Source organism: Danio rerio, chromosome 10 (assembly GCF_052040795.2).
Source record: "Danio rerio strain M-AB ecotype USA chromosome 10, GRCz13ab, whole genome shotgun sequence".
Lineage (NCBI taxonomy): Eukaryota > Metazoa > Chordata > Actinopteri > Cypriniformes > Danionidae > Danio > Danio rerio.
In genome coordinates this window covers 3,730,001-3,757,861 of record NC_141030.1, presented here as the reverse complement: position 1 = coordinate 3,757,861, position 27,861 = coordinate 3,730,001, and the positions used below count along the sequence as shown (strand labels likewise).

The following is a 27,861-nucleotide window of genomic DNA, read 5'->3' as shown; positions in this document are numbered from 1 at the left end:
CTCCATCCATCCATCCATCAATTAACCAACTAATCAAATCAATACATCCATCCACCCAACCAAATCAAACAAGTCAATCCAACCATCCAACAAACAACCATCCAACCAAATCCATCTATATATCCATCCATCCAACCAACCAAATCAAATTCATCCATCCATCCATCCATCCATCCATCCAACCAACCAACCAACCAACCAAATCAAATCAAATCAAATCAAATCAAATCAAATCAAATCAAATCCATCCAACCAACCAACCAACCAACCAACCAACCAACTCAAATCAAATCAAATCCATCCATCCAACCAACCAAATCAAATCAAATCAAATCCATCCATCCAACCAACCAAATCAAATCAAATCAAATCAAATCAAATCCATCCATCCATCCATCCATCCATCCATTCATCCAACCAACCAACCAACCAACCAACCAAATCAAATCAAATCAAATCCATCCATCCATCCATCCATCCATCCATCCATCCATCCATCCATCCATCCATCCATCCATCCATCCATCCATCCATCCATCCATCCATCCAACCAACCAACCAACCAACCAAATCAAATCAAATCAAATCCATCCATCCATCCATCCATCCATCCATCCAACCAAATTAATTCATCCATTCATCATTTAACCTACCAACCAACCAAATCCACCCAAATCAATTCATCCATCCACTAACCAAATCAATCTATCCATACACAAACCAACTAACCAACCAACCAAATTATCTATCTATCTATCTATCTATCTATCTATCTATCTATCTATCTATCTATCTATCTATCTATCTATCTATCTATCTATCTATCTATCTATCTATCTATCTATCTATCCATCCATCCATCCATCCATCCATCCATCCATCCATCCATCCATCCATCCATCCATCCATATCAATCAATCCATCCATCTATCCATCCAACTCATCCATCCAACTAAATGAACCAAAGCAATCAATCAATCTATCAAACAAACAAACAACCAACCAAATCCACCTATCAATTCAAATAAATCCATCCATCCATCCATCCCTCTTTCCATCCAACCAACTCAATTAAATCAATCCGTTCATATGTCCATCCATCAACCAACCAAGTGAAATCCATCCATTTCAATGAATCAATCAATTCATCCATACAATCAAATCAAATCCATCCATCCATGTCATCAATCAATCCATCCATAAATAATCAAACGAATTAATTAATAAAGCAATCAATCAAATCAACTAACCAACCAACCTACCCATTCATCCAAATCAATCAAATCTACTTATCCAACTAAAATCTATCCATCCATCAATCAACCAATCAAATCTATCCATCCATCCATTCATCCAACCAAATCAGTCCATCCATCCATTCATTCACCCATCCAATCCAATCAATCAATACATCAATCCATCCATCAATTCAACAAAATCAATCAAATCTATCCATCCATCCATTCATCCAACCAAATCAGTTCATCCATCCAATTATTTATTCACCCATCCAATCAAATCAATCAATCCATCAATTCAACAAAATCAATTAAATCAATCCATCCATCCACCAACCAACCAACCAACCGGATCAATCTATCCATCCATCCAACCAACCAAATCCTTCAATCTATATCAATCAATCAATCAATCTATCTATCTATCTATCTATCTATCTATCTATCTATCTATCTATCTATCTATCTATCTATCTATCTATCTATCTATCTATCTATCTATCTATCTATCTATCTATCTATCTATCTATCTATCTATCTATCTATCTATCTATCTCCATCAATTAACCAAAAAATTAAATTAATCAATCCATCAATCTATCCAAATCAATCCATCCATCCATCCTTCGAATCAAATCAATCAGCCAAAAATTAAATCAATCAATCCATGCATCCATCGAACCAAATCAATCAAATAAATCCATCCATCCATCCATTCATCCATCCATCCAACAATCAATCATAAATGAAGAGGACTCGACCATGAAGATGTGAGCTTCTTGTTTATTGTTATCAAGGAGTTGAAATGTTGGGTTAATTGCATTGATAGCCAAACGACAACATGATCAACCCTATTTATTAGCTTCGGTAAGGCTCACCGTCTGGCACGAGAAGAGATGCTGCTGGGTTAAACATACAGTATATCTTAATGGCAATTACATATGTTTAGTAAGTACATTCTCCTCTACAAGATATTCATGTACAATATACAAGTTTTTAAAAAATATAGTTTGCATTGAGTTCTACAACCGTTTCGCTCTCTTCACGATGACAAAACAAAAATTCACATTAGTTGCTTTGGACTGTAATGCTTTCTGGGTAGCGAAGAGGACTTTGTTTCGAATAAAAGAAAAGGAAAATATTGGTCACTGACACAGAGTCAAAGTTAGAAAAGAAAAACGAATGCGAAAAAAAGACATCAAAAAGCAAACGAACAGCAGTTTTTTTTTTCCAAAGAACAAACACATACACACATCAGGACGATAGAGAGACTACAGTATGCCGGTAAGCCAACTCGAAGAGCACCGACTTGAGTTTTAAATGCATATGGAATCATGTTCAAAAGTCAAGGTAAGATAATAGCAATTAAACAGAAAACACAAGACACCGACGGCTGTGAACGAAGTCAAAATATCTGATTCTGAAGGGAATTTCTCAAAGCACTTGTGAAAATGTTAAATAAACAAATGACAAAACACTGCTGACCTCGGACATAAGCAACGCTAGTTGAATTGATGAATTTGGTTTAGTGAAACAAGCAAAGATTAAAGTGTTAGCTGTTAGTGTTAACTATTGAAGCCAAAAAAAAGACGGCATTGCAAGAAAATGGCGGCTTGTGACCTGGTAAAAACAATCCAAAAGTCAAGTTTGTCCATCATAAAGGGCCTAAGTAACACCCAAATTACTTCCACTGCTCTGCAAGCTAGAAATGTGCAGTCACTCTTAAAACAGTGATTTAGAAATTAAGTTCGTACGGTGCTTTGACGTAAATAACACACTATTTTCTTTAAAAAGACAGCGAAATATCATTAAAAAATAATAAGAAACAGGATTCGCAGCCAAGCGAAAGCAGCTGCTGGGTGGCCTGATGCAGCAGAACAATAATTCAGTAACACAAACAAGCCAGTGACACGGACATTTCGTCCCACGGAAAAAGTCCTCGGGGTGTCGATCTCATAGGGGACAAAAAAGGCAAACCGACCCGTCTGGACTGAAGTTCTCCTGCTGCTCGAAGCAAAGTCTTAAGGACGCTGGGTTTTAAACAGAAGGCAGAGGATGTGTAAATGGACGAGAATGATTGGGATCCTCCAATGTGAATTATTTAGCACTAGCACAAAGATGGCCTTTTTACTGCATATAAAATGAATCAACGATGAAGAGCTTCCCTTTCCTTTGCGGTGAACTGCTTCTCCTCTGTTTCTAATTATTTTAGCCAAGGCGTATGTGATGATAGGATCCGTTTTCTGCTAGATTATTACACGTAATGCTTTCCAGAAAGGGTTCTCACTTGGTTCGAAAGAGACAGATAGAAAAAAAAATGACGTAAGAGATGAACAGAAAGCGCAAGCTTTTCCCACACCCGCTAAATGTAGCCTGAATCGCATTTAGAAAACTCCACACCCAAAAAAACATGATTTTGCAGGGGCTGTTTTGGGTTTATTCAGTATAAGGCTTCATGATCGTCACAGTGGTTTCTTAGTGTGGGGTTAAAAGGCTACGTAGCAGGAAGGAGAAATGAAATTCACTCCATCCACATGTCTCTGAGCTTGTGTGGACCGGTCTCTGGATTTTTTTTTTTTTTTTAACTTTTTTTTGTGGCTTTTTTTTTTTCATCTCTCGGTTTAGTCATGATCACTTCTCAGGTGTTCGGGAGCGTCTGGCAACAACAAAAACAGTTCCTGTCAAGAAAAAAAAAAAACTGAGTCATTACTCTTTTCCACTTGGCCACCACAAACATTCAAGGCCTTTCGAAGATCAGAGCTGTCGGTACTGTCGATGATAACATTGGAATTTTATTAGCAAAACAGAAATGGTTTCTAAACTTCTTGGAAAAGAATAATTATAAACAATTAATAATAATAATACACATTTTGCACTTGCTACTAGAGCTGGGCAATACAGATATCATGTTTCATATCATTCAGTATTGAGAGTTATTGAATATTTTTTTAACAATACATTTAGGAATATTAGGATTTTTTTTATTTAACGACTTTATTTTCATTTACCAACATTAGTAAATGTAGTTTTAAACATAGTTTTAATAGTCAAAAACTAAAATATTTAAATATTCTCATCTCTTTATAATAAAATATCCGTGTTGAAGAGACTCTAAAACCTGATAAATAAAATGTTAAGAAGTGTGTGTGTGGCGAGGCAGTGGCGCAGTAGGTAGTGCTGTCGCCTCACAGCAAGAAGGTCGCTCGGTCGCTGGTTTGAACCTTGGCTTCCCCCACAGTCCAAAGACATGTGGTACAGGTGAATTGGGTAGGCTAAATTGTCCGTAGTGTACGAGTGTGTGTGTGTGAATGTGTGTGTGGATGTTTCCCAGAGATGAGTTGCAGCTGGAAGGGCATCTGCTGCATAAAAACTTGCTGGATAAGTTGGCGGTTCATTTCGCTGTGGCGACCCCGGATTAATAAAGGGACTAAGCCGACAAGAAAATGAATGAATGAATGAATGAAGTGTGTGTGATGGTAAAGTGTAAACGCTCAACAATCAAAGCAAACATTAAAAAGTGAATAATAATGATACAGTAACCCTTAAATTCTATGATTATCAAATCTGAGCTTTCAAGTAAAGGAATCAGCCATCATTATTCAAATACATACTGCAAATTGTGAAATTGTGAAGTTAAATGACTACATTATTCCTATGCTAAAAGCTCTTTCAGATGGGGTGCTAGTGGCTGGGATGCACAACAAAAGAAACCAAAAAGCCACTCTGGCGACATCCCTTTTCATTTACAATCCCCTCACTGCTGCTCGTCACAGCACTCATTTTCACATGTGTTATTCTGACCTGAGGTGGCGATTATGAAACCCAAAACTTGCAGGTGAAAAACACATGGATGTGCTTTGTGCTCGTGCTTCCCTGGTGTCTTTCATTACTAGGTGACCATCAAATGTTTTCACAAACAAACAAACCATTGCTGTGGTTTAGATACAAGTGTTTATTTCTGAAGAGAATTAAAAAGCACTGCAGTGTACCGCTATTACTGAAATGTGTATTTCAAACAAAGTGTGAAGCAGATTGTTTAGTTCTAGTTATATGAATAGCGATGTGCATGCGGCATTCTGGAAATTGAGATGTTTTTAACTAGGTTCACCTGGAAAATCCCAGGGCGTCGCTCCTTATTTGCACACTCAATTGGAAATTACCCTAATGCCCGATTCACACGGGGCTTCAGCATCAAAGCGTATTGGCATTCCACCCAACTATATCGATTCATAACGAAACTTCATACCAAACTTTTTTATCTTTTTGACAATGGTATTCGGTTAATACCAAACATTTTATCAGCACAGCCCCTCTAGCTACTGTGTGGAAATGGAGTTAGCGTGTCAAAATAACAGCTAGTGAAGGAGGTGAAGCTGTGAAGACTGAGCGTCATACCTGTGATTTGGACAGTGCTGGGATCAGGGTCTCATCTGTGACTCTTCTGCTGCTGCATGAGACCCACGTTCTCATAGACTCGAGAGCTGTCGTCCCTCATGCTGAAAAAAAACACACATACTCACATCTTAACCAGACGTCATGAGAGTTTCTATTTGCATTGAGCAAGAAATCTCCACTTCAATTACAACAAAATGTATGGCTTTATTACTTTTTATATTATACAACTCGAATTCCAGAAAAGTTGGAATGTTTTTAAGTGCATTATGCGATTTGATTGACGACTACTACTACTAAGACAACAACTACTACTACTACTACTACTACGATGACTAATACTAAGACAACAATGACTACTGCTACTACTATGACTACAACGATTACTACTACCACTATGATGACGCCTATGACTACTACTATTATGACAATAAGAACGACTACTACAACGACAACTACTACTACTATTATGATGACGACTACTACTATGACCACCCCTACTATGATGACAACAACGACTACTACTACTTCGACTACTACTAAGACCACTACTACTACTATTATTATTATGCCGACTACTACCACAACCACTATGACGACAACAATGACCACTACTACGACTATGACTACTACTACTAAGACAACAACTACTACTACTACTACTACGATGACTAATACTAAGACAACAATGACTACTGCTACTACTATGACTACAACGATTACTACTACCACCATGATGACGACTATGACTACTACTATTATGACAATAAGAACGACTACTACAACGACAACTACTACTACTATTATGATGACGACTACTACTATGACCACCCCTACTATGATGACAACAACGACTACTACTACTTCGACTACTACTAAGACCACTACTACTACTATTATTATTATGACGACTACTACCACAACAACTATGACGACAACAATGACCACTACTACGACTATGACGACTACTACTAAGACAACTACTATTACTACGACGACTATTACTACAACGACAACGACGACTACTACTACTACCACTATGATGACGACTATGACTACTACTACTACAATGACTACAACTTCTACTACTATGACGACAACAACGAATACTACAATGACAGTTACTATGACGGTAAGAACGACTACTACAAAGACAACTACTACAACTATTATGATGACGATTACAACTGCGACGACTACTACTATGACGACAACAACGACTACCACTACTACTATGACTACTACTAAGACAACTACTATTACTACAACTACGATGACTATTACTATGACAATGATGACTGCTACTGTGAATATGACGACTAATATTAGTACTACGACGACGACTACTACTACTACTACTACCACTATGATGACGACTATGACTACTACTACTACAATGACTACAACTTCTACTACTATGACGACAACAACGAATACTACAACGACAGTTACTATGACGGTAAGAAAGACTACTACAAAGACAACTACTACAACTATTATGATGACGATTACAACTACGACGACTACTACTATGACGACAACAACGACTACCACTACTACTATGACTACGATGACTACTACTAAGACAACTACTATTACTACAACTACGATGACTATTACTACGACAATGATGACTGCTACTGTGAATATGACGACTACTATTAGTACTACGACGACGACTACTACTACTACTACTACTACCACTATGATGACGACTATGACTACTACTACTACTACAATGACTACAACTTCTACTACTATGACGACAACAACGAATACTACAACGACAGTTACTATGACGGTAAGAACGACTACTACAAAGACAACTACTACTACTATTATGATGACGATTACAACTACGACGACTACTACTATGACGACAACAACGACTACCACTACTACTATGACTACTACAAAGACAACTACTATTACTACGACAATGATGACTACTACTGTGAAAATGACGACTACTATTAGTACTACGACGATGACTACTACTACTACTGCTATAACAACAATGACTACAATTTCTACTACTATGATGACAACAACAACTCACTACAACGTCAGTTACTACTACTACTATGAAGACAATGAAAAATTTTATACAAGAACTCTTGCTTCATTGACCCTTAAGATTCTTTTACACATTTTAATTATCTGATCCTTTAACTCAATATATCAGGGGTACCCAAACTTGGTCCTGGACAGCAGCTGTCCTGGAGGAGTTAGCTTCAACCCTAATTAAACACACCTGAACCAGCTAATCAAGCTTTAACTAGATATACTAGAAACATCTTGGCAGGTGTGTTAAAGCAAGCTTGAGCTAAACTCAGCAGGACACCGGCCCTTCAGGATTTCGGACACTCCTGCAATAGACAAATATACTTTTCTATAAAACAAACTAGCATTCAATTTAGATTTGAAGAGCATGTGTGTTCTCACTCGGCACAGGTTGGTGTTGGTGTGCAGGGCGGCAGAGGGCTCTGATCTCCTCCACTCAGGTCAGAGAGAGAATATTTGATGTTGGTGTACTCTCGTCCTTTAATTTTACTTTTCTGAAAATGAATCAAAACAGTCCATTAAGCCAAATCACATTGCTCAGGTGTGTTTTTTTCACAGACTTCAACAGTGTCAAAATCTTGATGGTTCTGAGGGTCTCGTCTATCAAATCTGATCTTTAATTTGTATTTTCTACTGGGTTTAAGTCAGGTGATTGGCTAGGCCATTCTACAGCTTGATTTTTTTTCTCTGAAAGCATTTGGCTGTGTTTTGGATCATTGTCTTGTTGAAATGTCTTCCCTGGTTTCATCTTCATCCTCCTGCTAATGTAGATGTTGGACTGAAGCAGCTGATATTCATTTACACTGAGGAAGGGCAGAGGGTTGCTAAAGAACTACTGAGATTTCAGCTACTGCCTGGGCTTTTACTGGCTTTCTACACCTCACGTTCTTCATATGTTCAATACTTTTTCCCTGTGTCATTTTATTTTATTACACATAACTTCATTTGTAATCTAAACAGTTACTTTTATAGTTTATTTGGTTGCTATCAACATCTGGTCAAAATTTCAAGTCAACAGCACCTTTAGATGCCTTTAAAAATGTGTTTTCTGAGATAAATGGTTATGTGTTCAATACTTATCTCCCCCACTGTAAGTGTACACACCTGCTCCTCCTCTATGCGGCGCTGCAGAGTCTCAATATAATGCTGTACGGCCATGTAGATGAAGCGATACTGTGCTTCAGTCTGTACCATTCCTGAACGCTGAGATCGCACCATCTGGATAGTCTTGGGCACATCGATATCGCAGTCCACCCCTGAACACAAACTGATGGTTAGACTGACCTTTAAAGTTTGATTTTAGGGTCTTGTAGTTAACTAAGAGAACCAAGTGGTCGACCAACATTCTTTGCTTTGTGTGTGCGTGCGTGAAATGTACATTTTTACTACATATTTGATTTTTCACTTGCTAGCTATTTTTGTTTGATTCATCTCCGGCAGTGCCCACAAACCTGGTCATTTTTTTTCCTTTCTTGTTCATTTGTTCTTTTATTCTTTCTCGATCGTCCTTTCTTTCTTATTGTCTTGTTTGTTCGTTCTCATTCATTCTTTCTTTCTTTTCCTCGTGTACTTTCTTTCTTGTTCGTTCTTTCTCATGTGTTCTTACTTTCTTGTTTGTTCGTACTCTTTAGTTTTGCTTGTTTGTTTTCTCATTCGTTTTATTTTTTTTCTCATTGGTTCTTTCTTGTTCGTTTATTCTAATTCGTTTTTCTTTCTTGTTTGTTCTAATTCGGTCTTTTTATTTTTCGTTCTTTCTCATGTGTTCTTACTATCTTGTTTGTTCATTCTCATTCGTTTTTCTTGTTTGTTCTTTCTCATTGGTTCTTTCTTTTTCTCGTTCATTCTCTCATGTGTTCTTATTCGTTGGTTCATATTTGTTTTTCTTTCTTATTTATTCTAATTCGTTCTTTCTTTCTTGTTTGTTCATTCTCATTTTTTCTTTTTCTTGTTCGTTCTTTCTTATGTTTTCTTTCTTGTTTGTTATTTCTCTTTGTTCTTTATCATTTGTGCTTTCACAAATTTGTTCTTTGTTTCTTATAGTTCTTTCTTATTTGTTCTTTTTAGTTTCTTGATCGTTCTTTCATTCTTGCTTTATTTTTAGTTCTTTCTTTCTCATGTTCATTTCTTTGCACCCTTTGTTCATTCTTTTTCATTCATTCTTACTTTTTCGTATCTTCTTTCTTTCTTGTTTGTTCATTCTTTCCCGTTTGTTCATTCTAGTTCGTTCTTTCACTTTTGTTAGTTCTTTCCTTCACATACTTCTCTTCATTTTTTTTCATTTTCTTATTCACTCTTTGTCTTTCTCATTAGTTTTTTTTTTCTTTCTTCTTCACTTTCTTGCTTTATTTATTTTTAGTTCTTTCTTTCTCATTTATTTGTTTGTTCATTGTTCTGTTCTGTTCGCTCTCTTTCTTTCTCGTTTGTCCAAACTCCAAACGTATGCTTGGAGTTTTCATGAATCAACTTTTACAGTCTAAACAGTCTACTGCATACAACAGTGCTCACCGAAGGTTTGAAAAAAACAAACAACAACAACAAAAAAAAACCTAATAATCCCTAATAACAAAAAAGCAAACACTAATACTATTTGAAAAAAACAATTATTTCCCAGTTTCCCAGCAATTTACAAGTCGACCACTAATTAACAGATGATCAGTCTAGATGTGTAAACCTTACCCTTTTCTCTGATGATGTCTATTAATATATCAATCACGATAAACGTTCCTGTTCGTCCAATTCCAGCACTGTAGGAGAAAACAGAGAAAGAAAGAAAAACAATAAATAAAACAAATTAAAAACTGACATGTCTTACGTAAAGTCTAATGAAAAGTCATAAATATTTTTAATCAGGGCTGGGTAGGCCTGTCACGATATCCATTTTTTGTTGTACGATATATAGCACCAAAATATGCGGTGATAAATGATATTATTGTCATTTTAAGACCCCCATTTTATACCCCTCATCATATAATGCCAGAATGACACTATAATATCATCACAATGCAAGTACACTCCTCCAAACACATATTTTATCATTTTAACAATTTAATAATAAGGCATTAGAATCAGATTATAAAAAATGCATTTCTAAACAAATAAATAATAATAAATGTTAACAAAAAATGCAAGGTAAAAAGTAACAGAGGCTGCCATATCTGCTCCCAGATGTTTGTTCAGTTGTCAGACACCCACATGAAAATATTCTATAGCAATTTACAAATTACAGTAAATACTATCGTGTTTCTTAACCATACTGACACCTCCAATAGAGATAGAGAGGTTGTGCAATCAGCTAAAATGTTGCTAGAATTGGTTTTATGTATGGGCGATATATATTGCATCACCAAAAATGATTGAGGTCATGACAGGCCTAGGGCTGAGCAATATGATATATATATAATATATATATAAATAAAATAATAAATGAACAGTACAATTACACATTTAACATTGTAATTACATTTTTATTATGTTGGACCTGTAACCATTAGCTTTTGAAGTATTTTGTGTAAACACGTTTAGTGAAGTTTTAATAATGTGAGAATTATGATATTATAAATAAGTATATACATTAAAAAGTAGAAAAGACATGGTTCTTTACATGTAATCAATATATATAAATTGTTAATTTACAGACATTGTACCATATCATGATATACAGTGTAGGTCAAAATGATTTGCCCTCCTGTGAATTTTTCTTTTTAAAATATTTCCCAAATAATGTTTAAGAGAGCAAGGAACTTTTCAGTATTTCCTTTTTTTTTTTCCTGGAGAAAGACTTAATTTTGGCTAGAATAAAAGCAGTTTTTAAGTCTCTTAAAACCCTTTAAAGGTCAATATTATCAGCCCCCTTAAGCAATATTTTTTTCGATAGTCTCCAGAACAAACCATCTTTATACAATAACTTGCCAAATTACCCTAATCGCTTGGGTTTGAATGCGGAAAAATGTCTCGTAAAACGCTGATGATAAACGCAAAGGCTCCTACACACTGGGAGGCTTTTCGCTTGCGTTTATCTTCAGCGTTTTACGAGATGTTTTTCCGCATTCAAACCCAAGCGATTTTCACTGGCGTCAAGCAGAAGAGTATGCAAAATTCACTCCTTGACGTTAGATGGCGCTACACAACTTTAAGCTTTCAACACCTGATGACTCGAACAAGCATGGATGGTTCAAGTAGCAGCTCCAGCTCTAGCGATGAAGAAATGATTAGTGTTCACAGAGCAATAAGCAGCTCCACGTTTATATCGCCTCTGGGCATCTTCTTCAATGAGCGCTCGCATTGACAGTATTGTGCTTGAGTGCCTCAAAGTGCTGTTTACTGTAACTTCAGCAGCTTTGTGCACGAGAACAAAAGTGCCAATCTGATTGGTGGAAAAGGTTTTAATGTGGCACGTCAAATCAAAAAAACGAGCATGAGGCGTTTTTTTTTCAATGCTGCTTTTGCGCCTGGCGTTTTGCGCATTGGTGTGCACGATTACATTGACGCCCTTTATTTAGTCACGAGGCGTTAAACGTTGACGGAAAACGTGAGCAAAAAACGTCTCTGTGTGCATGGGCCTTTAACTTGCCTAATTAACCTAGTTAAGCCTTTATATGTCACTTTAAGCTGAATACTAGTATCTTGAAAAAAATCTAGTCAAATATTATTTACTGTCATCATGGCAAAGATAACATAAATCAGTTATTAGAAATGAGTTATTAAAACTATTATGATTAGAAATGTGCTGAAAACATCTTTCTGGTAAACAAAAATTGGGAAAAAATATGTAGAGAGAGACTAATAGTTCTGAATTCAACTGTATATCATGATGAGCAGCCTTGTCTCTTGATATGAGATTGCTGTCATAATGGCCAGCCCTAATTTTAATTGCACGATGTCATGAGCTCAGCTGAGTTTGAAGTCTATTTCTGATGGTTTTGTCATAACCTGCAGTGCACCACGATGGGTCCAGCCCCAGTTATGCCCTCCTGCTTCAATTTGACCTCTTCCAGGAAGTCCAAGACACCACCAGGGTCTCCAGGCACACCGTGATCAGGCCAGGCACGGAAATGGTACTGCCAAACTGTACGCTCTGTATTTCCCTATAATCAATCAGACAGATTGTTGCTTTTGTGTTTTGGGGTAATGCAACAATTTGAGTTGTTGTTGTTGTTTTTTTTGCATTACCTGTCCAACTTTAGACAGCTTCAGCTCTCGCAGGATGTAATCGTGCGCCATTGTTTCCTTAACATTGCGCACACGCATGGCTCCGTACTCCTTCAGTGCAGACACATCAGGCCAATACTTCACACACTTACTCTAAAAAAGAAAAAGGAAAAAACACAAAATGTATCAGAACTGTTCAGAAAGGGAAGCACAAATAACAAAAAAAAAATTAAAAATTAAAACAGTAACTTGGCTTTGTTAGATTATCAAAACACAAAGGATACAAATGATATAATTGAACCTATTTGCTCATCAGAGTGAAAAAATATGCGACAAATATCTTCCAAAATATCTAAAGAGAATTCTTTCTAAATCTTAAATAAACAAAAGAAGCTTTAAAGGTCTTTTTTTTGTAATTTGTTGATCAAATACATTATAAAAGTGCATTAAAAATTCATAAACCAATTATATTTTATCCCACAAATTAAGCTAAAAAAGTTTTCATGGATCTTACGCCTTTGCCAAAGCCAAATTTAAGCTCTTTTAATGTGCGTTTTCAACTATTTCCAGCACATACAAATGCACTCTATGACATCAGAAAGGTCCGACTCTTCCTATCTGAACATGCAGCTCAACTCCTTGTTCAAGCTCTTGTTCTCTCCAGACTGGACTATTGCAACTCTCTACTAGCCGGGCTTCCAGCTAACTCTATCAAGCCTCTTCAGCTGCTTCAGAACGCAGCAGCACGAGTGGTCTTTAATGAACCTAAAAGAGCACATGTCACTCCGCTGCTCATCCGTTTGCACTGGCTGCCAGTTGCTGCTCGCATCAAATTCAAAGCTCTATTGTTTGCTTATAAAGCAACTTCTGGCTGCGCTCCTTCTTATCTGCTCTCACTTTTGCAGATTTATGTGCCCTCCAGAAACTTGCGTTCTGTGAATGAACGTCGCCTCGTGGTTCCATCCCAAAGAGGGAAGAAAACACTTTCCCCAACTCTCGCATTCAATCTGCCCAGTTGGTGGAATGAACTCCCTAACTGCATCAGAACGGCAGAGTCACTCGCTGTCATCAAAAAACGACTAAAAACTCAACTATTTAGTCTCCAATTTCCTTACTAATCTGCAATTGCCTCTCTGGTTCTACCGCTAACTGTATTACAAAAATAAATAAATAAATAAATAAATAAAAAATGACTAATGTTTTACTTCTTACACTTTACATACCTCAAACTTGCCTACAGCACTTATTCATTGTTGCTTTTATAGTTGTGTAAATTGCTTCCTTGTCCTCATTTCTAAGTCGCTTTGGATAAAGGCGTCTGCTAAATGACTAAATGTAAATGTAACGTAAATGTGGCAAATTACATACATCATTACTACACATCAGATGCTATTTTTTACAGTGTTCTATAGAATGGTATAATTACATAAAACTACTGTAATTTACCCAGGTTAAACAAAAAAAGACATATATAAGACATATATAAAGAGATATATAAAAAGATACAGGCATATGTGCATAAATTCCGACTTTATAAAAAAAATTATAATAACTTTAATTAACCCCTTTACTGTCGCACCCACTTTTTGAACATGGACATAAAAATGATATGTTCAGCCTAAATGAAGGATAACTTCAACACTTTGGTGCATACATTTAAGCTTGGTCTCATTTGAAAGAAGACAGATGCCAGATTGAGAAGTGCTCATGTGAAAAAGTTCAAAATGTAAATAAAACAAAAGTTTTGTGCCTTAATATTTATGAAAAAATACTAAAATGGTAATAGTTCAGGTTATTATAATGCATAAAATATGTATTTTATAAATTGTGTTATGGCATAAAATTGTCAGAAAAATCAAAGCTAAATATCTGAACAAATTATACTCCAAATTTGAAGTTGATATCTCAAAAAATGAACTTTAGTATGATTTTGTTTGGCCGCAGTACCAAACATCACCACCAGATGACATGCAGTTATCATTGATAACCATACAATAACCCTAACCATACATATCTTAAGGAATATGAACTGTATTTTTGAACTGTATGAACTTTATATTTGCAAAGAAGACATCAAATTCTAAGTATGATCAGTTTAGTAGTATTTGATTTGAATTTACCCTCTAAAAAACAAAGCAAAAAAATAATTTCCATGTAGATTGCTGTAGCAAAGTAATGCTTTACGACTCTGATGACCTTCCTTGCTGTAAATAAAGAAATAACTGTAGCTCCTGTTTATCTATCAGATATAGAAACTACACATGTTAAGTTTTCAAATGATATATAGTTTGTCATGACTGCTTTATGTTTACACTACAATATTATGGTTTAAAAATGTAACTGTAAATGGTCGCACATGTTGTAGGGTGAGCATAAATGTGTTTTAATCGATTACTCTTCCAACATAACAAAAAACAGTGATAAAATATGTTTTCAGAACTCTAATATCTTCCCAACAATATACAGTTCGGTATGATTAGACTAGAATTTACATGCAAAAAGGGATGTAAACTTAAGCATCCAGGTGGTGAATAGTGACAGTTAAGGGCTTAAACAGTTAACAATTAATACCCATTTAACAAGATAAATAATTAAGCACTTTTCAAAGCTTAAAACACTTGATTAAATTCAAGCATTTTCAAAGTTTTCCAGCACCCGTACAAATCTTTATTATTTCAAAGAACTATTAATCATTCTTAATGAATTTATATGCTATATTTATTTAAGCTATACTGAAATCAGTGTCTTAACATCAGGAAACCCTTTACCTTTCCCCGTTCCACTTCTTTTGTGGTCATGACGATGACTCGAGAGTTTTCCTGAAACACCATCCTCCAGAAATCACTGATGGTGTTCTGCAGGCAGCCTTGTGTGGCAATGTAGCTCCTCTTCAACTTGGAATTGTTGCTTTTAGCCTCATTATCAGGCTGGCAGAGAAAAAGAAAAGGTGTTACGCTAACAAACGTACAGTACTGTGCAAAAGTCTTAGGCCCCCAGTAACATTTGTTGTTTTAGGGAGGGTATAACGACATTATATATTACTGCTCTTTATTAAAATACAACCAGAAAATACAGGTTCCAGTTGGATTTTTTTGGGTCTAATTGTTTAAAATACATGAAAGAAAGAGTTTGAGAAAGATGGAAGAATGAATGAAAAATACTGGAGTTTCTGTCTGCATTTCTGCCAGAGCTATTGTCCATATTGCCTGAATTGATGGGATTGCAAATGCTGAAAAGGCATAGTTCGTCCTGTAATTCCTACTAGAAAGCACCTAAATTGTAATCGTTTTATTTTTCAGCATGATAATGATCCCAAACACACACTGCTAATGTAATGAGATCATATCTGGATAGAAAAACAACTGATGAATCAAAGACAGTCATGAAATGGCCTCCACAGAGTCCAGACCTGAATATTATGTATCGCCAATATTATAGGCAGTATAAGAGTCACCTGGAGAGAAAAAAAATACAGAAAATGCTAAATCTAAGGATTTAATAAGGTTAATAAGGTTTGCCTACCGAAGCTGGAGGTGACCTAAGGGGGTCTATTTTGACGGTCCATGCGCAGAGCGCAAAACGCAGGGCGCAAACGCTTTCAGGGTGTGTCAAAACGCATTTTGGCTAATTTACGGACGGGAAAATCTGCTTTGCGCCACGGCGCATGGGCTAAAAGGGTTGAGTTTATTTTCTTAATGAGTTATAGGTGTGTTTTGAGAATAAACCAATCAGAGTTTCATCTCCCATTCCCTTTAAGAGCCAGCTGTGTCGCGCCAAGAGCGCATTCACTATTTACAGGACGCAAAGTAAGTCTAAGTAGAAAAAAATGAGCATTTCACAAGCAAACAGTTAACAGTGTTTTAACAGAAAACTGTTAAACAGAGCATCTACTGCGTGAGAATGAGAGATAATGGATCACTTTCACTTTCGCTCTTGGATAGGGAAACCTTTACACACAGACATCAGTTAGCCTATAAATAATTAATTTCGTTTGTTAAGCGCAAATATTTGTTTCAAAACTATTTCTAAATTCAGTTCTAATTTCCAGCAAATGAATAAATTAACAATAATGACCAAGTGTGGTCAAAATATTGAGTTATTTCCAAATACACCTGCCATGCCCCATATGGTCTAAAACCTGACAGGTGGGCAAATCTAAGCTTGTTTTTAATAAAACAAATATAAATATGGATATAATAAATAATACTGCTAATAATAATAACATTATACAAAAGCAAATTGTTATGAATGAACTGAAAAAGCCTCCCGAGATGAAGAAGACATAAAAGCAGTGATTTTTCATATTTATGTAGGCTAGAAAATAATATGTTTTGTAATATTTTAATCCTTTATTTGTATATCCTACATCTATTCTTATTATATCCTATATATATCCTTAATATTAAAATGTTTTCATATGTAAAGATATTTGCCTATTGCTCTCTTGTGTGTATTAAGCAGTGTGTAAGCGAGTTTAGACCGGGTTTGTTTTGGTCTAATGAAAAATCTATTATAGTTTCTCAAAATAGCAACGCGCCAGCGGTCCGCCTCAGAACGCCTTCCTTTTTAGACCAGAACGCCTATGGGCGCACATCTGAGCGCAAATGCATTTGCTATTTAAACAGCGTGGCGCAACGCCTCAAAACCACTCTTGCGCCAAGCTGAAACTACCAAAAGACTACTGCGCCACGCCTTGCACCACACTGCGCCGGGTGTATGATAGGGTCCAAGATGTTTGCACAGTACAGTGAAATCTGGGCAGACCTTAAAAAATCTTGTTACCATAATGAGGTTGGCGTTGATGTAGTCAGAACCTTGTTCATTCACATCGCCGTCAGTGAGCACGACTCGAGTGTGGTCGACTGAGAACAGAGATAAGAATTTTAATAGCATTATTGGCTCACATGCACATGATTTATTTCATGGATTTGCATAATGATGATGATGATGTTCACTCACAGGGAAGAATGTTCTTATATCTGTTCTTGTTTTTGTTTTCTGGTCGCTGACCCTCTTTGCGACTGTAGAGGAGTTTACATTCCTGTTGCTGAAGCGTCTGTGGACAAAAAAATGTATATATGTGACCAAAAACTGTTCCAAAGTGAACAGATTATTGGCATTAAAGCGGATGCTTATTGGCTCTCACCTCAAACTCCTCCCAGAATCCCTGCTTGACTTTATCTGTGGCCTCTGCAAGCTTGCTGAGCTCTCGTACTCGACTTTCGATCTCTGCTGCATTGATGCGTGTCGTGTTCAGAGGCTGCAAGAAACACAACGCTGTGATAAATGTGCCCACACTGCTGCACCACTGTGGGGTTTTTGGTAACATCTTTCAAACTGCATTTGAAAGAAGTCTCTTATATTCACAGTGGCGCTCTATCAAATTACAGCAAAATTGTGAAATATCATGAAACTCAATGAATTCTTAACCAATCCTCTAAAATGGGCAATCATTCACCTGTTTGAGCTGCAGGACTGTCCCCAGTGTTTCCACCATAGGGTTTTTCTTGTAGTGCTCCACGAGATCCGTGAGCGAGTCAAATTTCTCCCCACCTCCAACATCATACTTCAGGTCATGCTGTCAAAATACCAACAGATTTTATTTATAATTATAAAAACAACACGGGTAATATTGCTTATATTTTGCTCATTTGGTACTAAATATAGATTGTTTTTCTGCAATAATACAGACTATTCCTAAAAGACCTTAAGAATGCATGTTAAATTAAAGTGTACATAGCACTGTCTTTAGATACATGTTATCAAATATATGTGCTGTAATTGGCTCATTTTCAGCCTTCAGTAACCTTACACTTGGACCCATATTTGCATTTGTCTGCCAGAGAGGATCATAATGCTGTTTATAAAGTCTAGTCTTTGCAAAGAGCCACAGCTTTAGCAACATACATATAAATTATATACACACACACACACACGTATATATGTATGTATATATGTATATATATATACACACACATGTATGTTTATATATATATATATATATATATATATATATATATATATATATATATACATATGTGTGTGTGTGTGTGTGTGTGTGTGTGTGTGTGTGTGTGTGTGTGTGTGTGTGTATGTATGTATATATATATATATATATATATACACACACACACACACACACACACACACACACACACACACACACACATATGTGTGTGTGTGTGTGTGTGTATATATATGTATGTATGTATATATGTATGTATATATACACTCATGTATATATATATATATATATATATATATATATATATATATGTGTGTGTGTGTGTGTGTGTGTGTGTATATATATATGTATGCATGTATATATGTATGTATATATACACTCATGTATATATATATATATATATATATATATATATGTGTGTGTGTGTGTGTGTGTGTGTGTGGTTTAAATGTGTTTTATCCCATTTAAATTTTTTTTAGTCATTGTAATTCCACACAACTTGAGCACACTAATTGTCTACTTAATATTAAGGATCTAGACGATTTTAATCCACATCTGATAAAAAAAAAACAGGCTGACAATATAAAACCACATAGTTAATAATGCATTTGATTTATTTTTTTTGTTACCTGGCAGCGTATCATGACGTGTGTGACTTTGGGTTTGCCATCGCTGGTGTCCGTCTTGTCATCTCCAGTTCGTACGGAGAGCACAAAATCTCCTGGGTGACTCTGACTTTCTCTCACCAGGAAACTTCCGTTCTTGCCCTTCTCTGTCAACAGCTTCTCAGCTTCACGACCAGAGAGGTGACCATGAAACCACCTTGTGGTTGCAAAAAAAAAGACAGGACAGTCAGAAAAGGTTTGTTCAAGTTCACAGCCAATAAAGAGAAGCCTATAAAACACAACTCATCCCAAATTGTCATGTAAGGACAGACAGATAATGAGGTATGTATGTGCTCACCTCTCGGAGGTGGGATCGGCACAGTTCAGAGGGTATTTCAGCTCAATGACGTCTCCGTTTTTCTCTTTCAGCTGTCCATGATGCTCCATGTAATACTGGACCAGCTCAGCAAGAGTGGCAAACTTCTCTCCACCATACAGGTCGTAATAGTCTCCTGTGTTTTGAATCTTAATGTGTGTGACAGCGCCATTTCGCCTAGTGAGGAGATGAAAAAAAAAATGAAAGAAGATTTAAGTAATTTTAAGTAAAAAATATGGATTTTAAAAAATGATTCCGTACAAATTTGCATATTTGGTTGTTTATTAAATCTGAACTTATTAAAATACATTTATGTAGCCAAACTATACAAAACACATAATATCAAACTTTATAAAAGACTCAAAGTCCAATTAAAAAAACACATTCCATAACAATTTACGCCAATGTCTCCACAGCTCTGTATGACAGCGTGTACTACAGACCTCAGTGTTCTAAAATAACTTGATTACATAGATAATGCAATTTATTTATCATTTGTATCGTATACATATTAATCTTTTTATATTTAAATATAAATAATTATTTTCTCAAACTTATCCATGCATGCATTTATATATACTGTACATAAATATACACAGTACACACGCATATATTAGAGATGCTCCGATCGATCAGCCAGAGATCGGTATCGGACAATAATCACATTTCATGACTCGATCGGTACTCGCTAATCTGTTCGATCTCATCAACCGATCACAATTGTGTGTTTACGAGTTTACGAAAATGTGCTTTATGCATTATAAAGCTTAAAGCATCAGAATCGGTACTTGTTATAGGCCAATGACAATCCGCCTGTTAAGTGGTGACGTGTTTGTGACGTATGTAATACTGTTTCCGGGTTCAAGCCGCCACTCATTTGAGTGGAGAAATCATTCGTTTATGATCACGTTTTATCCCTATCACACATTAAAATTAATTTTATATAAAATCATAGTGTACACAACAATCTCTGGGCTTGCTGCATAACAAATACCAAAAATGTAACAATTTTATAAAAAAAATAATCACTTTCCGGCCATCGGATATTAGGCTTGGACATATATACTGCGATCGTGATTTTCGAAAGCCTTAAATCGCTTTGTAAACGTTTATTATTACCATTTCATGAGTCTCCCCATTCAGTTGAATAGAGCGCTTGGACCCGGAAGCCGATTCGCATGACGTCACACTTAACAAGCGGATGACAAGGAATTGGTACTCGGTCTCCGCTCTAATTTCCTGATCGGAGCATCCCTGACATATATTATATCAGAACAAACATTTATTTTGTATGCAATTCATTTTTACAAAGCACAATTTTTTTTTCACTTTTCTTTATTTGAAACCATTTATGATGACAAATAATAATAGTTTGTAGTAAGTGGGGGGGTTGTTTTGGAAGTCAACTTTAACGTTATCAAACCAGAGTAGATGTCATCTAGTCACTGGGGTCCGTTCTTCGTACGTGGATTACTCAGTTAGCTGGATTTGGATATTGACGATTTGACACGATCCAGGATCGTTTCGTTCTTCAAAGCTGATCCGAGAGTTGTTGTCATAGCAACAGTTCTGCTAGCTCAAACCAGATCAGGAGCAGGTTCAATTCATATAAACAGGATTAGATCGGCTCAGTTCAAGGAAAGATAATAGAGAAAGCATGTACCGAATTCTGATGTTTTCTTACAGTAGTAGTTATATACACTTGGGAAAATAGTAAATATTTTACTATATATATATAAAGTTATAGTTATTAATAAAATAAATAAAGTTATATATATTAATAAAACTTATGCAATCTGCACCCCTGAAATGAAAGTACAAAGACTGCCACCTGGTGGTGCAAAGAGAAAACTTATTAATATGAACTTTTTAGATCGCTTTAGTACAAATTGTGTATAATAATAATGCACTATATGTGACTTTTTAAAAAAAAGAAATAATACATTTATGCAGTCATAAACATGTTTTGACGGTTAATATGCCAGTGATTATGCTTAACAAAAGTTGCAGATCCTTTACCAATATATATAATGCTTTTATAAACATCCAGTTATTCCTTACAGCGATTAAAAAAAACGGCTACAATAATAAAGAAAATCTTTTCTAAATGTAGAACTAAATACATTGATATGCATTGAAATGCATGATGAATACTCTTGACACATGAAAGTGTAAAGCCTGCCGCTCATAACAAATGTGGAAGGTTATTGCGTGTCATATTTAACGAACCGTTTACTAATTTAATGTAATTTTGCTCATATGGATAATTGAATATTAATCAGATGTCATTACGCTGCTGTGCCGTCAGCCAATTGTTGCATTGCTGATCATGATTTTTAGGATCGATAGATCTGTCCTTCACAACACACGCAGCGATCTCAGATCAGTTTATCCAGACATTCTAATCTGATTCGCGAACTTGTTTGAACAACCAAATTAGCGAGAGATCAGTAATCAAGATTAAAAGATCCAGGATCTGCCAAATCATCTTAGATCATTCAAGCGATGTACGAAGAACGGACCCCTGGATATGTCATCAATAAAACACAGGCTAAAAATGTTTCGCAACGTGCCACAACTTGTGATTTATTTGCCAGAAATAAATGCAAATACTGTTTGACAGTTCATAACACAAAACAATGCAACATTACCAATGACTAGGCCCACACGGAATCTGCGCAGATTTTTATTGATTCGGTTTATCTACTTGTGTGTAAATTTATATTTATTCGGTTTTTAAATCAATTTCAGTAATAATATTGGCAAATATGAAAATATTCATATGATTTGTTTACAATACAGTTTGTAAAGTAATATTTTCTGTCTTTTAGTAGATATATTATATGAGAGACTTACCAAATAAAGTAGATCTAATTGGATTTGCATTGTAAATATTAAACAAAAGTTAAAAAGCTATTATTTTTCATTCATATATTAAGCTTGTTATGATACTCCCAAAATCATTTTGCATAAATCTGTAGATTTTTAACACAATTCTGCGCAGAATTAGCAAAAAATGTCTGCAGTTTCTGTCTGGCCCTACCAATGACTAATTTAGTGTAAAACAAATGCATTGTTAATAATGCAACATCAGCACCCAGGCTAATTTTACAGCTAAATAAATGCATTCAACACACTGATCCCTGCAGGTTTTATTAGGGATGCAACAATAACAGATATTTTAGTGCAGAAGTAATGCATACGTCGTCAGCACACAGATTCATGTGAAGTTATTTCATAACAACACAACACACGAAAGACAAAGGCTATAACGTTAAGCCTTATTACACTGTCTTGACTTGCTTATGGGACATGTTTTATTGCTAAGATTATGCAAGCTAGAAAGCTGCTCAAAATCCTGCTCAAGACGGGCGTTTTTCGCACTTCTTGCTCATCTTGGTTATCAGATATCTTCTCGCAGCACATCTTCAAGCGTTCACCAGGGATGATGTTTACGCATGCTATGAAGTTTGTCACACCTCCAGCGGCTGCACACTACACGGTTTCAGCACGCTTTACAGTTCATTCACAATATATGTCAGCATCTACGCTTCGCAGAGGACAACAGCAAATCACATGACTTTTACTAAGGTTGCGTACATGCGATTGGCTAGTATCTGCTCTAGATATTTGCATGGAGTGACCTAACTTGCATCTGTTTCTGCATCTACACTAACATATTATTTATGCATTTAAAAAAAAAGACTTAAAATAATCCAAGGGCAGTTTTATTCATCTGTCATGTAGTTCAGGTCAAAATACACAGCGGGACTAGTCGACGTCAATCAAAAAGTGTCATGGAAGAGCATTAAAGTCAACCCAGTTGACCAGTCGGTTCAACCCCTAGCAGAAAGCAAGCAAGTAATACAAGTACATGGTAAGCCATGTGTCTTTTAAATTAGGCTAAATTCATTAAAGTATTTATGCCTAATAAAGTACATCTATAATCTGTTGCATAACCATTTTAAGTGAGTTTTTTTTATCTTTTAAAAATTATTTACTTTCCATTGAACTTTGTTATTCCCAGCCCAAATTCAAGAGTATGGGTCAAAGCACACCTGACAGAAAGTGTAAAGTCTCCAGGGTTGCTTTTGCTGGGACGGGCCAGAAAACTGCCATCCACACCCCGAGTGAGAAGGAGATTCTCTGCCTCCACTCCAGTGATGTTGGGGTGGAACCACCTGTAAACAGAAGCACAGCAGTCCATCATATTAAAGGAAAGTTGGTTTTATATTCGCACATTCATTCAATGACAACTTATGACACAGTCCTTACATTGTTTACCATGATACTTTGAATATTCGGTCTGAAATTGCATGCAAGTGTGACTTCAAAACAACATTAGCACTATTTAATTGACTGTGTACTTTGGTAGTCATTGGCAGCCAATATGTTCTTCCCTATTTAGAATTTTCATATAAAACTTTTCTGAAATTTTATTTCTAAGGAGAAAGTTCAAATGTGCGAATAATGTGTCCAACAATCAAAACAAGCACAAATCACTCAAAAATCAAGAAATCAAAACATTAAAGAGCCAACAGAAGCATCAGTAATTATATAAAATTGTCATACTGAAAAAGTTGGAGCAATAATAATGCATGGGCATACTGTGACACCCCAATTACTTGAATTAACCATTACCTAAATAGGCATGGGACGATAATCGTTTTCAAAGTATACCACAGTTTGGAAAAGTTTTATTTATTTATTTTTTACTAATGAAACAGAAGTCAGTAGCATCCAGAAACGTGAAAAACATTTCAAAATTGGAATATCACATAAAAGACGTGTGAATACAGCAGCGATTCCATCCAACGAGTCAAATCGAACAAAATAGTCACTTGCTGATTAAAATATATGATGCACATACTGGAATTTGTTTGGTAAAAGTGTTTCCATTGTGGTTTATGTGCATCTTTTCTTATCAAATAAAAAGTTTATCCTCAGTTTTACGCATTTTGCACGTTTATGGGCATATCCAAAATGCCCATACAAATAGGTGAATGGAAACAGAGCTAATGACTAAGCCCACATGGAATCTGCGTGATTCCGGAGATTTCCCGCAGATTTTTAGCCCATCATTAATTCTGTTTATTTACTTGAGCAAATTTGCGTAAATCTATATTTATTCCGATTTTAAATTAATTCCAGTAATATTATTGGCTAATATGAAAATGTTCATTTGATTTATGTACAATGCAGTTTTTACAGTAATATTTTCTGTCTTTTAGTAGATATATTATATGAGAGACTTGCTTTGTTTACCAAATAAAGTGAATCTAATTGGATTTGCATTTTACACATTAAATAAAAGTTTAAAAGGTATTACTTTTTATTTCATATATTAAGGTTTTAGTAATGATTACTTCCAAAATAATTCCGCAGCAATCCGCAGATTTTTACCAACGTTCTCCACAGAGATAGCAAAAAACGTCCGCAGATTCCGTCTGGCCCTACTCATGAGTCATGACTCATTTGAATTATTTAGCCTGACATGTTTACTGTTCCAAAATGTTTTAAATGTTTCTCAAAATTAAATATATTGCTTTTAAAGGGGAAAAAGTTATTATTTTTTATGCAAACAAGTAAAAAGAGCATATTGTAGAGCAACAAGCACAATAACGCTACCGTGAAACTGTGATATTTATATTCAATGTTATCAGACTGTCAGAAATGGAGGTGAAGTTGGTTTTATATTCGCACAATTGTTCAATTAATGGTCCCCATATTGTTTACCATGCTAATTTGAATATTGGATCTGAAATCGCATGCAAGTATGACATTAGCACTATTTACCTGACTGTAAACAATGTTGTACGATGATAGTCAATGGCTGTTAATATGACTTCCTCATTTAGAATTTGAAACAATCCTTTTCTGTTATTATATTATTAAGGAGAAAGTGAGAATGTGAAAACATATAAAACCAACTTTACCTCAATCCTTCAGAATCTTTTACCGGCCCATGCCTACTCTTAAACACCTCATGATCGTTTATTAACTTTAATAAAAATTTTAAAAAGTCCACTTACACAGTTTAAACATGCTGTATTTTATTTTCTAATGCATTGAACAGAGTATTAAATATGATTTGAGGGTCCAATTATGTCTTACATTTCTATTGTAGCATAAATTATGCATGCGTCTATTAATTTGATCTGTTTATAATGCAAATGACAATAAACCAACGTTAATGTAGGCAGATACATTCGCTAAACCGAAGACAAATGTTGGCAGAGCTGTCATGTCACATTCTCAAAACACAGTGTCATGTCTTGTCCCAAATTTAAAACACGACCTGTCAATCACGATCAACGGATATGAAATATGAACATTAAAAAAGGCTTACAGTGCCCTAAAGAGAGTTAATGCACAATTATTCTGACTCTTCCAGACTCAAACATGTCCAGTCTCGCCCTGATGGGTTTAAATCATTAAACTGTCTGCTATTTAAATGAAACACGTTGCTTTCGCACTTCTGACAGTCTAAAACTATCTTAACAAACAATTTCTTGGTTTATCATAAAACTAAGACACTCTGCAGAGACAAGAAATGCTAAATAATAAGTAACAGGAAGAATGTTTGGTTTGTTTTTGCTTGTTTCTCACCTTCGGGATGTCATCGCTCCCTCGCTCCGTTTACTGTAGTTTTACTCACTTTCCGGGTATAAACTCCGTTTAAATCGACAGTGCCGTGTTCAGCGGCTCATACGGCAGCGGGTACCGCTCGGTTTGGGTTCGGACAGACGAACATGAGTGAAAAAATGACAGGAAACGGCAACCGGGAGCGCTAGGCCGCAGCGGCGGAGAGTTTTCTGGAGTCGATTGGAAAAACGTCACCAAAGCTGCGACACACAGAGAGCGACGCTCCGCGCTGACGCGCCCTCCAGAGGGGGACAACAGGAACAACAAATGACAACAATTAACAAAATATTTTTAATATAATAAAAGATTAATCACGATAGTAAAATTTTATCAACTTTGTTGTATTTTAGACGTTGCAACCGACTACAGATGTTTATATACGGATAATAAAATATAACACGGATATGTACAGTCAATATATTTTTCTTTATAAAAGCAGACGTTGTGTATTAATAAATGTAATATACATGCAAGACAATAACTTATAGTGTTCCTGTTGAAGTTCTGATTTAAGGTAATAATTTTTTTCCTAAATATGAAATTAAGCAAGCTCTAATCGTGCACATTTGTGCACATTTTCTACGTTTTCTTTCTTAATTTATACATTTTTTTAATTCATGTGTTTGTTTGTGTGTTTGCTGTGCAATAACCAGTTTAACAGCAGCACTTTGACGTTTCAACACCTCATCTTTTTTTTTTACAAACGCGAACTGCGTCCGGCGTCGTCGCCTTTATGTCCCATCCGGCGGATCGTCTAAATCTTGACGTGGCATCACCAGTAGCGCAGCTAGCGCTTGTCAGTCTCCGCCTTTATCGGCCCAGCGCGGTGTAAACTCTCTTTTATGGGTTTAACTCTCCATTAATTCACCGCACCAAACATGTTTACGTTCTCGGAACTCATCGTTCTCCTTTGCGCGTTGTCCTACACGGCGAGCGGCTATTTTGTGAGCATCGACGCGCACGCGGAGGAGTGTTTCTATGAGCGCGTGAACTCGGGCACGAAGATGAGCCTGATGTTTGAGGTCGCCGAGGGAGGATTTCTGGACATCGACGTCAAGGTGGCCATTAAAATACACTCTCTGTATCATTCCATATCATTTAATAAAACGATTGTTTATAAGCAGCCACTGTAGGATGTTTGCAGGTGTCGCTGTCTGCTTAGCAGATGGTGGATAAAGCCGGAAGTGAATTCCTGTCTGGGAGTGATTATTAATTCTTTAAGTACTCAATTATACATTCGTCTACATATTATTTAGACGAATGTAGGTCAAAGTATGCTATTTTGCATCCCGCAGGTTTTAGTTAAACATAGGAAATAGTCTGGTGTTAAGATTCTTCTTGTACATTTGATTTGTGTGTGGTTCTGTGTACTGATAATATATGAAATTATGTGTATATAGTATATAATATTACACGTATATGAATGAT

The 27,861-nt window shown here is 35.9% G+C and overlaps 2 protein-coding genes and 1 long non-coding RNA gene across 5 annotated transcripts in view; 2 read left to right on the top strand and 1 right to left on the bottom strand.

The window, feature by feature from the left end:
• Positions 1-3,783: 3,783 nt before the first annotated feature.
• ptpn11a (protein tyrosine phosphatase non-receptor type 11a) lies at positions 3,784-26,615 on the bottom strand. 2 transcript variants are annotated; one of them, XR_015500252.1, is made up of 16 exons: positions 26,398-26,615; positions 23,847-23,969; positions 19,771-19,965; positions 19,437-19,629; positions 18,301-18,420; positions 17,989-18,102; positions 17,802-17,898; positions 17,625-17,704; positions 15,611-15,769; positions 12,864-12,995; positions 12,624-12,778; positions 10,371-10,438; positions 8,799-8,950; positions 6,249-8,188; positions 5,634-5,950; positions 3,784-3,916 (listed from the first exon to the last, which is right to left on the bottom strand). XR_015500252.1 is itself a non-coding variant. In NM_199846.1 (16 exon segments), coding segments are annotated over 15 exon segments (1,785 nt in total). In that variant the 5' UTR covers positions 26,412-26,603; the 3' UTR covers positions 3,825-3,916; positions 5,634-5,664.
• On the top strand, positions 4,233-8,147 carry LOC147834965 (uncharacterized). The gene is made up of 2 exons (XR_015500722.1): positions 4,233-4,380; positions 4,704-8,147. It is a non-coding gene; the product is annotated as an uncharacterized LOC147834965 (long non-coding RNA).
• Positions 26,616-27,188: 573 nt separating the features above from the next.
• The window catches only part of tmed2 (transmembrane p24 trafficking protein 2), a 7,808-nt gene continuing 7,135 nt past the window's right edge, over positions 27,189-27,861 (top strand). The window contains 1 exon segment of one of the 2 annotated variants that reach the window (NM_199548.2): positions 27,189-27,491. In NM_199548.2, the coding sequence (NP_955842.1) occupies positions 27,312-27,491 (180 nt within the window). In that variant the 5' untranslated portion in view covers positions 27,189-27,311. 2 annotated transcript variants of the gene reach the window in all.